Below are 15,080 nucleotides of genomic sequence, written 5' to 3'. Positions count from 1 at the left end.
TGCTGAAGAGCTGCTGTGGCTGAGGGGTAGAGTGGTCGTCCTCCAACCAGAAGGAAGGCGGCTTGAATCCCAGCCCATGTAGATATGTCCTTGGTCAAGATGCTGATCCCAAATGGCCCCTCATAGATGTTAAATGCACTACTTGGAAGTTGTTTTGGATAAAAAGCTAAATGACATGTTAAAAAAACAAAAAACCAGAAACAACACCTCAGTGGACTCAGCGCCACATCAGCTCGTTTCATGCATGAACCAACATTTTAACGACAAACAGCTGCTCGAGAGACATTAACAAGTCAAGTGTCCAATTACGTTTCCACCTCTGGACTTTGGGTCACTTCATGTTAAAAAGGTTCTTTCTGGATTATTGTAAATCTACTTGAATACAGATCAGTTTACAGATGATGTTAAAGATCAGAGTGGGAAGAACAAAATATTTGTAACTTTCCAAACACTTAGAGAGTAGATTAAAATTTTTTAAATAAAAACGTGCAATAAAAGTTTGAGTTTCAACGTTCAAACTAAGAAATAAAACATTCCCATTCTCGTTGACATCCACATTTTTTATTAGATTTTTTCATATCCTGGTTGCACACACATAAAATTAACTTTGTCGTCAATGAACAGTGAACATTTGATTTCAGAAAAGTCCAAATGTTGCATTGGTTTTTTTTTCTCTAAACAACGCACATCAGCAGCTCATCTCAACAACCATCATCAGGGGCCGTCAAAAAAAAACAACCATTCTGCTCCAGCAAAGCTTTCAGTCGCCCGTCTCATCGCACTACATCCAAATGTTATTGCCATTTTTGTCAGTGGACATGCTGAATGAATCCATGTACTTTTAATACACAAAGTTAAAGTATTCAAAATATAAAATGCCACATTCCAATGAACTTTACAGGATTTAATTAAGCATAACTGCCCCATTTCCAGAAACGGGTTCGAAGTCCAGGGAATAAGGGACATGACAGAACATATGATACCAAGAACAGACAGTACAAAGCATTAGCGTGAGATTAACACTGAAACCCATGATAAATTATCACAATCAGCCATTCGTCCACTCAGCGACATATAAAAAGAAAAAAATTGAAATTGAAAACCACACAGAAGTTCCGGATTGAAGTTTTCTGATTTAAAACCAGGATGAGATGTTTCCACCTGAGTTTGGGTGAGATTAACTACCCAGCATGCAACAGACCATCTCCAGCACATGATCACACCATCAACCATCTGTGGTGCAGCGCTGGGTTTAACAAAACTGTCAAATCCACTAATAACTGGTCATTACTTCACTCACATTCTGCCTCCAACTTTCAGTTTTCTTTGTTTCTTTTGTCTTATTGTCTCCGACCCATCTGCTTCCAATGAGCTCTTTTGGGAAATTACCAATTTATTCAAATTCTGTGAAGGGTGGAGGGAGAAAAGGAACCGTTTCCCCTCAGGTTTTAATTAAATTTCCCGACACACAATATCCTTTTTTCGGAGAACATCTTCTGCACAACTAGATTTTGGTTTTGGCAGAGTAGCATTTCTAAAATCATGTGTTCTGGGTATTTATTGTCGATTCAAACACACAAAAAAAGAAACAGATCAAATAATAAAAACACTGACATGGTGAAAAAAACCTGAAAAATCCTCATCTTAGAAAACCCAACCTGTCATTCTCTACAGGACAACTAAAAACATCTGAGACGGCCATGACACCATGTTAGCTTATTGATATTCTCTGTAACACACCCACACACACACACACATACTGTACAATGATGCAATTCATATGCATTCTCAAATCGTATGTACAAGAAGTTTTTCCTTTTAACAGAGGAGAGAGAGACAGAAGTCAAAGACAGGCTCGGTGGGAGATGAGGCACAATGTTCAACAGTTTCGTGTGTTAATTTTTTTCCTTATTGATTTCTCATGTTTGTTTTGCACAAAAGCAAGTGGTAGCAAAATGTTAGAATATAACTGTAGCTCTATTTCACATCAGCTCCAGAGTTACCCGGTCTCAGGGAACCAGGGAGCGGATCAAACATCGCTCCTGGCTCCAGGACCCACATCACCTCACTGGAGGCCGTTTGGCAACAAGAGAAGCTGAAGCCAGAGGATTTTTGTTTTTTGTTTTTCTGGTGTAAACACGTAAAATCAAGCGACAAACAGAAGCTCGACTCCAAAATCTGACCGTTCACTCTACCGGTCGAAACGTGACAAAGGAGCTTTGTGTCTGAACGCGTTTCTGAAGCAGGTTTATCTACATCTGTGAACACGCTGCCTCGGCATTGCACATGAAAAAGTTTTGATTCCGAGCGGTCTGAGAAAAAGAAAACTAAACGTTCCAGTGATCGTTAATGAGCAGATCCCTCCTCCTGAGATTTCAATGGAATTAGAATCAAGGAAATAAACGTGAAACCACTCAGCCGGGGCCTGAGTCAGTTGTGTCTGTACCGAGCCGTCAGATGTACGTAAATTAGAAGACACCACAATAAGAGCACAACTATTTACAGCATCTGTACATCAACGTCAACTCCAGAAGCATTAGGACCCAAATACATTAGAAGAAATTCAAAAATGAACAGTTAGGCTGAGAAAAAAAACTGGAATCACATGACAGAAATCAAACTGCTCTTATTTAACTTGGTCTTCATCTAAAATAAAATAAAAAAAACACATGAATTTCTGGTTTTAAATTCAAAGCCAAGCCGAAAAAGAAAGGTATTGTAAAGTAAGACTAGTAGTGATTCTAAAAAGAGGTTTAATGGTGATTAGCAAGAATTTGTTGTCTTGTCTTCTTCTGGGTTTCATACTCATTTATTGGAAGTCAGTCTGGTTTCCATGAGGGATGAATTAATTTACTCAGCTGTGTTGTCTGGGAACATTTACAAGATAAAAAATAACACTGTGAAGGAAGTCTTAAAAACTCTTCTACATGACGCTACCTCAAAACAATAAATCTCACCCGTTTTTTGTTTTTTTAAGTCCCATTTATGCATTTAATTCTCAACACAATGAAATGTTCACGTACACGAGCGCCGACTTCCCCCCCGATGCATTCACACGTAATCACAAATCAAGCAACTGTTACAAGATAAAAAGCAAACGGGATTTTATGAAGGGACAATAACAGAGAACATGTGTATTCAAATTAATACACAGTTTATTCAGTCGCTTATAATCAAAAGGAACTTAAACGTTTACATTAGAGGAGGGAGGTGCAACCTGCACTCAAGCATCAATGGGGTCAAATGTCCCGAACGCACAAAGAAACAATGGTAAATATTTCAATGACGGCTCTGTGACAACAATAACCACCGCACAAGAGACACGCACAACAGGGACGACACCGGTTCTTACTACTGTTCATGTGTCTCCAGCTGTAAACATCCCTGTGATAGACAGGACCGACACATGAGTCTCGTGTTCTTGTTCTGTGTGATTACTGTGGGCAGGTCGAGAACCCAGGAGCTGGATTTAGAGGAGTTACTACGGCGATGACAGGATCAACACACACCTCGCTCCTCGGGATGTTTTCACACACACACACACACACACTTTACAGCGATGATGTCTGCGGATCAAATTAAAATCATCCTGAAACATCTTTGGCTATAAGCATTTGGCAACAGAGAAATAAATGCAGACATCGTGGAGGGAGGAAGGTGAAGAGAGTGCAGAGAAAGAAAAAAAGAGAGAGATGGGTGTGATGCAGAGGACATGACGGCAAACATGGACGCCTCTGCTCAAATGGACACGTCACAGGTCACCTTCGGGGACATTACAAAGACTTGTGTTCATTTCCTGCAGATTTAACTCAAACCTAAACTTAACCACTGACCCAACATTAAGTTTTTTCCCCCAACGGAGAAAAACATGGCTTGGGCAGCATGGTGGTGCAGTGGTTAGCAAGAACAGCTCATAACAAGAAGGTTCCAGGTTTGAATCCTGGCGTTTCTCTGCTCAGGGTGAAAACAGCCTCTTGCCCAATGTTCCTATGTTTTGAGGGTATCTTTGACGAGAGGGCTGAACGGGGGGGGGATGTATCGGCTGCATTTTATCAAAGTGTATCCTGCTCTGGCTGAATTTCCCAGGATTACCAACCCTAGCTTTAAAGGATAAGCTGTATAGATAGTGGATGGATGGAAGGAACATGGCTTCAGTACCAAGATTTTCCCGAATGTGTCCTGTGACTGACAGACAAACACGCACACACGCACGCACGCACGCACGCACGCACACACACACACACACACACACACACACACACACACACACACACACACACACACACACACACACACACACACACACACACACACACACACACACACACACACACACACACACACACACACACACACACACACCTCTATCTCCAAATGTTTCCACGACTTCACCTCTGAGTATCGGGCACAATCGACCGGTCAAGTACGAAGGTGTGTATTAGTGCAAATGTACAAAATGGATTTGATTTTAACAACACTGATCATCATGGAAATGGTCGTAGGTGGGAAAGAGGGACAGAGGGAAATAAAAAAAAAAAAAACAGCGTGCCAAGTCTACGCCTCTTCACAACATGCAGGATCAAATCAGCACAGCTGGCTGCCGGTTTGATCTTGTTACGAGTCTCTTCCCATTCAAAAGCATCGGCCAGGTTCATGCAAACCTCGTGTCATGCCTGCGTGTTCCCGTGTTTTGTGTTAACGCTGCGAAGGCCAGAAAAAGATGAGCCAGGTTTTAAATATTAGAAAGGACACAGCAGTGAGCAGATCGCTGCCGCTGTGTAACTGTGCTTAGAATTTATGTCCTGAAACGTCGATCGGCGGCCGAGCACATGCAAATATTCACTTGTGAGTGTGAGGCGCTAATGTCCAGAGCTGCATGCAACAGCTTTGGATTAACAGTGTTCGCTGATGTTTGTGTGTTGTGTGTGTTGTGTGTCTTTGAGGGCACCACTGAACAAAGTTGAAGGACGGGTTAGAAGATGAAGAGGGAGACAATAATCAGGAGGTGACGTTTGGATCGTCTGGTTTGATTGGCTCGTCCATGGAGGGGGTCACGTCCTGGGCCACGTCTCTGTCCACACCCTGAGTGTGTTTGGTTCCTCAACAGAATCTTGGGTTCTTGTGTGTGTGTTTCTGTGTTTTGGTTTCAGTCCTCTGCAGTGTGTGTTTGGCTCTGATGGTCTCTTGGTCGGGTTGGGCTGGTTTGGTTCTCGTGGTTCGGACGTGTCCGGGGGTTTCGACCGATCCAGTCAGGTCTGATTATGCAGTTGAGGCAGGAAGACAGGCGGTACGGTTCGGGCTGGCAGTGTGGTCGGATGACGTGGAGTCAGTGGGTCGAGCCAAAGTTCGCTTCAAGACTTTGGCCACAGCAGTTTTCAGTGGCGGCCGTGTTGACCTCACAGCTGTTATCTTTAAAATGTGCAGCAGATGAATTCAAACGCTCGCAGTCTCACCACCACACCCTTGTGGAGGTTTACGGTCGTGGTTCTTCTCACTGGTGGAACCTTGCTGTTCCAAACTACAGTCTGTGGTCGTCTGTGTTCCTGGGCGGATGCAGTCACAGGATGGAGACAGGAAACAGCTGAGCTCTACCACAATGCAGATTTCTTCACTTTGTCAGTTTGCAGCACCACAGTGATATTTCCACACAACTAGGGAATTATTTCACTGGTTTCATTTCAAAGCATGAATGCTCCAGCACTGCGATAATGTACGTAGATCCTGGATGTCATGGGATATGCTGGATGTGTCTGATTGGAAGAATAAATCTTAGTACCCACTCTTGAGAAGCTGATTAACGTCAGGTCGGATTTGGTTGTTCCTTGGGTTCTTGTTGTGTTTCCACTCAGTGTTCATCGTCTGAGCTGAGCAAGAATAGCTTTGTTGTCCTGGGTCAGGTCTGCTTGGTTAAGAATCTGGCTCCGTGTTAGAGGTTCAGTCAGTAGAGGTACTAGATTCAGGACAGGCCAGAATGGGATGTGGTTCTGGTTGCTTGTTCAGTGGGAACTACTACTGGACTCGGGTCGGGCTTGACCGGTGGTCCGCGGAGCACCGTAGAGGGTCACTGATGCTATGTGGTTATTCTGCATCACCTGGGGGAGGAAAGCAGACGGAGGGGTTTGGAGCTGAAATATTTAGAAATCTGTAAAAAACAAAACTGTCTGTTCTCAAGATTTTCCTGCTTAAAAACCCTGTTTCAATAAAACTGAGGGGGAGAAACCAAAACCTTTGTTCAGACACAGTAATTAATAGTAATTTTAGCAGCTGTAATTATCGAAGAAGAAGAAAAACATCAGTTTCCTTTGCCTTCTGCAAAATGCCTCAGATAAAACAGATTTGAGCCTGACAGACCGATGCTACTACTGGTAATATAGCAGCAGTATCAATATTACTTTTAAATTCATTTAATAAATGGTACATTTTAGAAAATTGAAATAGCAACAGCTGATAAATAAGTAAAGTAAAATAAAGTTTTAAATATTGAGCATCCAACGTTTCCTCTCGACCGAGAGTGAACAGCCGTCAATGCTAATGTTAGCAATGAATTACCAGGATAAACCTTCTAATAGTTCAACCAAGGCTACGGTTGAACTATAACTACTGCGCGCGCACACACACACACACACACACACACACACACACACACACACACACACACACACACACACACACACACACACACACACACACACACACACACACACACACACACACACACACACACACACACACACACACACACACACACACCAGAGACCAAAGTGTTCTGACCTCAAAGATCATCCTCTGCAGTCCAAAGCAGAACGTGGAGCCGAAGGGGTTGGTGTTATTGGCTGAGGAGGACCTGTCCAACACAAACATATAATGAGGATACTCATCTGGGTAGTTTAACAGGTCCAGTTTAGTTTGCATGATGTATATTTGTAAATCAACATATTAAATATGCTCATGACTCATTTGAGCAGTAATGCGATCTGGTATCTCTGCAGGATCATGTGTCTGCACTTTACCTGTGGAGCACGACAGGTTTCTCCATCGGGTGACCCAGCAGCTCCTGAATCTGATCCCACTGAGAGACAGAGACAAACAAAGGTTTAAAAGACAAACAGAGAGAAAGAGAAAAAAGCTTTTTATCCTCTGTCAATGCTGGTTTGTAGCACAGGGGGATACTAGATGTGTATAATAAGGGAGACTTGGGAAAGAACAAGAGGGCTGCAGCTGTATCAGCTTCAGCCCAGTTATCTGAAGTGTATTCGTTATAGTTGCAGCCGAACAACAACCCCAACAATTACAGACTGAAATGTAACAATAACTTTAAGGAACGTTGAAGAAATGTTTGGTTAACTTATAAAACATATGAAGATGAAATCTGTCAGATCACTACAGCCCAGCCACAGCGCCACCGTGTGAAATCACATCAAACCCATCGACATCTGACAAAGTGTAATATAACTGACCTTGTTGTAGGTGGTTAAGATGCAGTCCTCCGTCTGAGAATCAGATCCTTCTGAAGAACGTGGAGACAAAACAGGGAAATGAGAATTAAATTAAAGATGCAGCATTTGTCTTGGGGGAGGTCGACACTGTCCGAGCACCATTCCTGATCTTTAAGACGTGGATTTGCGACTGAAAGGGGTCTCACCTTTTTTGATGACTAGTGGAATCTTAAAGTCACATCGATGATATCTGTAATGAAGGAGAACACAATGAAAAGGGTGTAAAACAAAAGGGACAGAAAGGACTCCATTGCTGACGGGAAATCAGAGAAATAATGTCATGGGAAGTAAACCTGTGTAAAGGAACGTTTCTTAAACAACAAGATATTTACATGTTGAAGTTGTAATGTCCTGGGAAGTTGGTATGCAGGACAAACTTCTTCACCAGGTGAGTTGTTGAGTCAAACAGGATATCCTGAAAAAATAAGAAAAACACAATTTTGGGCTTTGTTCTTGTTTGTTTGAGCAGATCAGCTCAGCACAGTCTTATCTACTGTAAACAGAGGGCGAGTAAATGCAGATAGAAGCAGGGCTACACTCCCACACCCATTCATGTGAGGGGAACTGTGCAGTGGAGCTCAAGCTTCTCATTCAGAGGATATGAACAGTGGCAGCAGACGAGTTCATCTTGTTTACTCTCCCAGCACAGATTCTCAAAACAGGTCTGAAGAATGAAGATAGACCATAAATGTCACTTTATATCAACTACAGACAGAATTCAGTTGCTGATTTGACAAAGATTCAGTTCAAGGATCCAAATGAAGACATTTCTACGGGATGAGAGGAAACAGATGGTTTTCAGTCAAACAGAAAACCCCAGTAAAACTTAACCAGTTCCGCACGTACATGTACTACAGGGACCAACAGGTTTTCTTTGTTGTTTGGATTGTTACCAACTACTGCACGTGTAAGCTGTAACTACCAGCTCGGTCACATTTCTTTGCATCAACATTACCTGTGTTCTACCACCAAAACTTACATGAGCAAGAACAGCTGTGTATTCATGACTCAATTTCTAAATTACATCTACAAACATCCTCAAGAGAGAACATATGTTCACATCACACAGATTCTTCAAGTTGGTCTGTGGCGTTAAAACTGTGACAAATATACAGGTACAAAAACACTGAAGACAAACAAAGTCCAGGCCGAGCTCACGTACCACTCCAAGGGTGAAGTAGTTGAAGAAGTAGTCGTTACATTTAGAAGGAACCTGCTTGTGAGGCGATGGAGAGTGAATCTTCATCTAAAACAAACAAGGAATGTAAGGAAGTCAGAATAAGTATTAGACAACGCATCGTATGGAAGAGGAGAATGAACTGATGCAATTTCCTCTGCGGTAAAACAAGCTAATAACATGTAATTAAATTGTTCCTACCTTGTCCTCAGACTTGTAAAAAACTTTATGAGGTGAGCCCAGAGCACCGAGTACATCCTGACAGGAATCTCCAAAGTAGATGCTCCTCTCTAGAGACCTCACTTTAGCATCCGCCATCACACCTGGACCACAACCTACACGCACACATCACAACACAACATGAGATTAAAGACAAGAAAACACAAACAGCCTGTAAAAGAGAAAATGTAGACAGTTTGAAAATCCTTATTAGGGACATCATACTAATACTGGGCGGGGCCTCACTCTGCTGTCAAAACAGCCTCAATTATTCGTGGGATGGATTCGACAAGATGTTGGACACTTTTCTTTGAGATTCTGATCCATGTCTACAGCTAAGCCATCGTTTGTCTGAGACGTGTAATACCTGCAGTGAGAAGGTGGAGTTTGAGCCCCAGAGCTCCTGCCCGGTCTCTCAGGACATCCACACACTCTGCATAGATGTTGCCAAGGAAACAAGCCACCGGCATCGCAGGAGCTCTGAGGAAACAGAGAGCAGAGAGTTTGAGCCCCTTATTACTGACATTTCTTAATCCTGAGGTTTTGTGTTTGTTTCACCTGAAGCTTACAGACCAATATTTACCAAATATACTATAAAACATTTATACAGCTGCAAAAATAACAAACAAGCACGTAAATCAGACGGCAACGAGGCTACTGATTTCAAAACACTCAAGCATTTCTCATCATGTGAGTAATTATTTTCTATGTTTTTATGTTGTTGTGCACACGTTGAGCAACATTTACTTTGTGTAACTGTGTGTGTGTGTGTGTGTGTGTGTGTGTGTGTGTGTGTGTGTGTGTACCTTGTTTCCTGCAGGTTGTTGCCAGTGTAGATGTGCATCCTCTTGACCATGGCCCCGTGTGGAATCTGCAGGGAGGCCAAACCCAGGGCAAAGTTAGGCTGCCAAGGCAAAACAACTGGTAGTAGTAAAGCAACTGGAAAACAGTGTATTGTTTTTGTGTGTCCAGAATAACAAACATTTAAAGACGATATAGTAAATCAAAACAAAGAAGTGATAACAGATGATAACGCACAGAGGAGTGACTGTAACGTGATTTGTAACGTGACATTTCATTCTGCATTGTGTCTCTATCAGCTTGCAACCTTTAATCCGAAAGGTCTGACATCCAATCAACATTCATCGTGACTCAGCGGTGGTTTCTTAATTCATGTGCATAATTGTACGTGTATTTCCAGGTTGCATTCATCAGCACAAAGCAACAGAGATGAAAAACACCTGCAGAGGATTTCTTCTCATATCAAATGAAAGCAAAAGCTTGGAATTTTCAATAAATTTGCAAAAGAAATCTGCTCAGCATTATAAGACGTCCACACTGTGACAGTCTGATCATAATATACTCGTCTTATAGTGTTGAGATTTAGACGAGGAAAAGCTAATATTTTATATATTACTAGAAGCTGAATGTATCGTGTTTGTGCCTGAACACAACTACAAGCGAGCAGGAATTAAAACGAACCCAATCGACGAGCTCTTCAACATGGAGCTCGGGATGTATTGGTTAGGTTAATGAAATAATCAATAACATGTGCAGGTATGTGGGAGCCTACAGCTAAACTAAAAGATGTGTTAATCTGCAAAAAACCCATCTGTGAAGTATGGAGTCACCTAAGATGAAATAAATATGTGAACAGCAGCAGTGTAAACATCTCCACATGATTTGTGGTTTCAGAGAAGCGAGCTGCACACGAAGTTGGCAGACGGCAGAACAGCTGGTTAATGACATGCATGAACCAAGACTTCCAAAGCTGCACAACACAGAGAGCACGACATCCACAGCACTTTCCTCTATTCAGGAGTGAGAGCAAACCTGCGTTAGAGTTCACGATGCAACTGCTGAATATCTGCATTGTCTCGGGGAATTTAATAATGAATTCATGTTGCCTGCACCAGCTCAGGTCCCTGAACTCCCAACTGCAGTGAGGAGTTTTTACTGCTTAATTAACACTGCAATGAGTCTTTTCTGGTAAAAAAAACCCCACTAAAGTCCATCTGCAATGCGAAAAAGATATAATCGGCATTCACTCCCAGGTCAAATGACTCAGCAGCAGACACAGGTTTTTATTGGCTCTAATCGGCAGCGATGGAATCCTGACATCTGGGTGAGAGGGCTAATTTGGCTAGACGGCGAGGTGAGAGAGTCTAAGTTGTTGGTGCGTTCATGATGCCGAACATGACGCACCGGGGGGAAAAACAGAACAGCACCACCAGTACTTGGTGTGTTTAGAGATCTGTCGTACTGTGGTTTGTTTCAACGTTTTAGAAAATCTGCCAGAAAACCTTTGCATTGTGAGGTTGGACTCCACTGACACCCAAGAAAATCCATTTGCTTTAAGTGTCTGCAGTCCCACAATATTTATGATCACAGGACAACAGCATTGAGCTGATAGGGATTCAGAGACGTGCTCAAAGCAAACGCAGCACCTGACCTCAGCCTGTCTGTGTGAAGGGTAATCACTTAAATTCACAAGGCTGCCGCCCCAATTCCCCTCGGACAAGAAGAAACGTCCACTCAGCTTCTCTCTAACGGGCCGACGGGCGAATCAATCACAGCAATCTCACCTCGTATTTCGGAGCTTCATTCCAAGAGTCCAGCTGGAAGGAGAAGGACAGTCCTCGAAAGTTGAGATGGAACAATTGCTCTGCGGCATTGTAAACTGGAGGGTGAGAGGTTTGAGAGGACAGCGTTTCATAAAACAGAAAAGTAAGATTTAAAAATTTGGGTTGATTAAAAAGTGTGTCTTTGCTTTGTAAGGTACCTCCGGGGTGCGTGGCTCCGAACGACTGGTCTATTTGCTCTATTGTAGGGGCAATGGCCTGAGAGTTGAAATGGACTCCACTGAAACACAACACACACAGAGTCAGCCTAAAATCTATTAACATTCAAACACACGCTGCGCTGCATTAGCTGAGGAGCTACTGCCAGTGATGGGCTCCACTGAGAGAAGTGTAATCCTACACACATGCACTTCCCCACTGTGGGAGTGGTGTGAGACTCTTAGATCCCACTATACCATATAGGACACAGTAAAGCAGGCAGACTCCCATTAGCTGTAGGCTTATCTGACTTGGAACTGGTCTCTGTGGCAAAGTGAAACACAAATAATATATATATAAACGTATAGCAATAACAGCTGAGAGTCTAACGTGGTTTCCAGAGTGGTTAAAACCAGCTGTTATTCAACAGATTTGTTAACGCCTACGACTTCCTTTCGGCAACAGTATTGTGTTTCTACTCACCAGTATTTCAACTTGACTTTGCTCAGGTCGTACACTTCGATCACCTGTCCCCCACAAAGATGCAAAACATCAGGACACAAAACTAAAACGTTAGTTAAATATGAATAAACAAGGCCAGGGGAGTTTTAATATCTTTGCTAATTATCTTGGAAGTTGAAATGGGAGCACGTGTGTTAAGTTTCTTTCACATTTCCCACCAGTTAAAATTCACAGTTGTTCACCTTGAGTCTCTGGTTTGTGGCATCAAACAGCAGTTTAATCCCGTCCTGAGTCAAGTTCAGTATAAGGTCATGGCTGAGTGGTGTCTGAGGGGAACGATAACAAACAGACCAATTAATTACACAGAGAGGCTGGTTGACGACCACTATCCGCTGCTCTTGAGGTGGACACGCCGATTATGTAACTGCAGATATATATTTTACATCAGACAAAGAAATGGACGGCAACATTTGTTACCTTTTACTGTTTGTTAATATGAACAACTGCTTTAAATTTCCACTTGATCAAACACACGCCTGAGTCACAGTGTTTCCAAAACAATATTTCTGACTAACTCTGGAAAATGACTATAAATATCGACTGATTAATACAGTAATGTTAAGATTGGTATTCAAGTTTAGAGAATCAATCTTTCACATCTACTATATTATTAGTTTTTATGAGGTCATATTAACAGCGATGTCACTATATATATATATAACATGATACAAGGCAATTTAACTGAAAAGATTTGGTATTGCTAAACAGCTGGAATTACTGCAACCAAACAGAAAAACCTTAGAAATCTTGCACTGTTGCCCAAAATAGGATTCTTGCACAAGCTGATTAACATTTGTGCGTGTGTGTGTGTGTGTGTGTGTGTGTGTGAGAGAGGGAGAGAGAGAGAGAGCACGCACCAGTTTGTCCATCTTACCTGCTCACTGTATAGCACCTGGACGTTTTTGACGATGCGGCAGTGCTTCTGTAGAATAGAGATGGCCTGGCCCAATGGCATCCCTGAAAACACACACACACACACACACAAATGAAGTAAAGCTACATGATTTCTGATTCAGCCTGTTGTAAACAATAAAACAAACATACATAAATAATAATTGAACTTTTTATTTGACAACATAAAGAATGTAGAAGGTTGTGCATGTATGTTTACATTCTACATAAAAGAGTTTCATATACTTGATTGTAATGAGTGTGTTGATTTATTTGAGATACAGTTTATGGTTGAACTGTAAAATATCAAGCCTCAATTATATTTCTTTGTTGTAAGGTTTTAATAGCATCACGTTAAGAGTCATTAGCAATTGTTGTTTAATATACACATTGATCGATTTATCAGTATTAGACATTTTTCACACCCTTTATCAGTATCAACCTGCATTGGAACTAATACGCACCTAAGGCGAATTCCCATTGCTCATTTCCTAGTGATCTCTCAGGCACCACCTCCAGATCCAGCATTGGCAAGTAGTGGGTGGGGGGGCAGCTCACCTCAAGACACACTGGGACCCTAAGGGACCCTCCCTCCCTCCCTCTCTCTCTCTCCCTCCCTCTCTCCGGTCACACTACTGTCTCACACTTATAACAAGGTGGCTGCTTCAATTCATAACTCGACTCTACTCACTTCTCTAAAGACTCAACCTGTGAGTTACAGCATCGGATTTCAATTCCAGAAACTAGTAAATCAAAAGTAACAGGTTACTCAACAGTGACTGACAGCTTGCACGTAAACAACTGACGCAACCAGGGGGTGGGGGGGGAGCCAGCCAGCTGTCACTGAACCTGCAGCTTGTTTGGAGTTGTTTCAAAAACCACAGTCACACAAAAGGGTTGAGAACAAAAACAATCTGGGTTTCAAAGTGACAAGTCAACACCAGCTTGTTGATTGACAGTCCTACGTGTCCTCCAACCTGACCCAGTGATACACACACACCCAGGGGCACAGATCTATCCCCCCCACCCCCCCCCTGAACACCAGCCTGCTCCCCGGGTCCTGATCTGTCACTGTCACACGGCTACGAAAGGCAACACAACACCGCTACGTGGTAACGTTAGCTCACGGGCTAGCTGCTCCCCTTTTAGCCGGATGCTAACCAAGTGCAAACACAGATAAGAGGAGAGTCTTGAACAGAAAACGGGGGGGGTGGGGGGTGGGGGGGTATTGCGCTTCAGACCCGGCACCGCACAAACAAAGAGAAACCACGTCCAGCCGCTGCTTTCCGACCGCTTCCAGCCCCGGGTGCTAGCTGCCACCCGCCGCGAACTCAAGGGTCCTCACGACGGCGCCGCCTCCGCTCTCCGACACTCGTTCGCCGGTGTGAAAATGTCCAGCGTGTCCCCCCGTCTCACAGTCCTCGATGTCCCGCAGCGGAGCCGAGCGACACAGGGTCCGAGCCGCAGCAACTTCAGGCATCAACAACAGCCGAGCGGGGGATCAGCTGATAATTCTACTTCCGGTGTAGGGACACGCAGCGGCGGCGGCGGCGGTGGAGGGGCGCGATGACGTCACGGTCAGCTGACACGGCGCACGAAATAAACGGCGGGAAACCGACACAAAACAAAATATGAATATGAATATTTATGGATGTTGATGACAGATGTGAATCACGAAAAGTGAAGAGGAAGCTTTTAAATATATCTGTTTTTACACAACAGCTTTTATTTATTAATTTCTGCCAAACAAACCAACCACTCAGTTAAAGGTCCAGTGCGTAAGATTTAGGTAAAAGGGATATATCTTGAATATAATATAATCCTAGTGATGTTTACAGTTGTGTGTTTCATCTAAATTGTACAAATTGTTGTTTTCTTTACCCCTTTATATTTAAATACTTTATATTTACATCAGGAGCAGGTCCTCTGTACGGAGGCAGCCATGTTTTTTACAGTAGCTCAAATTGGACAAACTAAACACCTTTTGAGTTTTTA

At 42.9% G+C, this 15,080-nt stretch overlaps 1 protein-coding gene across 2 annotated transcripts; it reads right to left on the bottom strand.

Annotated features, from left to right (window-relative positions):
- Window positions 1–4,244: 4,244 nt before the first annotated feature.
- On the bottom strand, window positions 4,245–14,617 carry phaf1 (phagosome assembly factor 1). Of its 2 annotated transcripts, none has more exons than XM_035156154.2 (16): window positions 13,550–14,617; window positions 13,069–13,151; window positions 12,377–12,460; window positions 12,156–12,199; window positions 11,675–11,754; window positions 11,478–11,572; window positions 9,699–9,796; window positions 9,260–9,372; window positions 8,875–9,008; window positions 8,659–8,742; window positions 7,829–7,911; window positions 7,643–7,686; window positions 7,458–7,507; window positions 7,011–7,069; window positions 6,772–6,844; window positions 4,245–6,092 (listed from the first exon to the last, which is right to left on the bottom strand). In XM_035156154.2, the coding sequence occupies exons 1-16, from the start codon at window positions 13,611–13,613 to the stop codon at window positions 5,997–5,999; spliced, it is 1,284 nt and encodes a 427-aa protein (XP_035012045.1). In that variant the 5' UTR covers window positions 13,614–14,617; the 3' UTR covers window positions 4,245–5,996. The 2 variants fall into 2 exon arrangements, with proteins under 2 accessions (XP_035012045.1, XP_035012046.1); XM_035156155.2 differs by having other exon boundaries at window positions 9,699–9,763.
- Window positions 14,618–15,080: the final 463 nt, after the last annotated feature.

This window comes from Hippoglossus stenolepis, chromosome 5, assembly GCF_022539355.2.
Source record: "Hippoglossus stenolepis isolate QCI-W04-F060 chromosome 5, HSTE1.2, whole genome shotgun sequence".
Taxonomy (NCBI): Eukaryota; Metazoa; Chordata; class Actinopteri; order Pleuronectiformes; family Pleuronectidae; genus Hippoglossus; species Hippoglossus stenolepis.
This window is presented reverse-complemented; position numbering and strand designations above follow the sequence as displayed.

Excerpts from the sequence above, each read along its gene's own strand:
- phaf1 (XM_035156154.2), bottom strand. The coding sequence starts at position 13,613 with ATGCTGGATCTGGAGGTGGTGCCTGAGAGATCACTAGGAAATGAGCAA. Across the intron at positions 12,200-12,376 it reads CCACAAACCAGAGACTCAAG|GTGATCGAAGTGTACGACCT; the intron begins GTGAACAACTGT and ends TGTGGGGGACAG. Across the intron at positions 11,573-11,674 it reads CGGAGCCACGCACCCCGGAG|TTTACAATGCCGCAGAGCAA; the intron begins GTACCTTACAAA and ends CTCACCCTCCAG.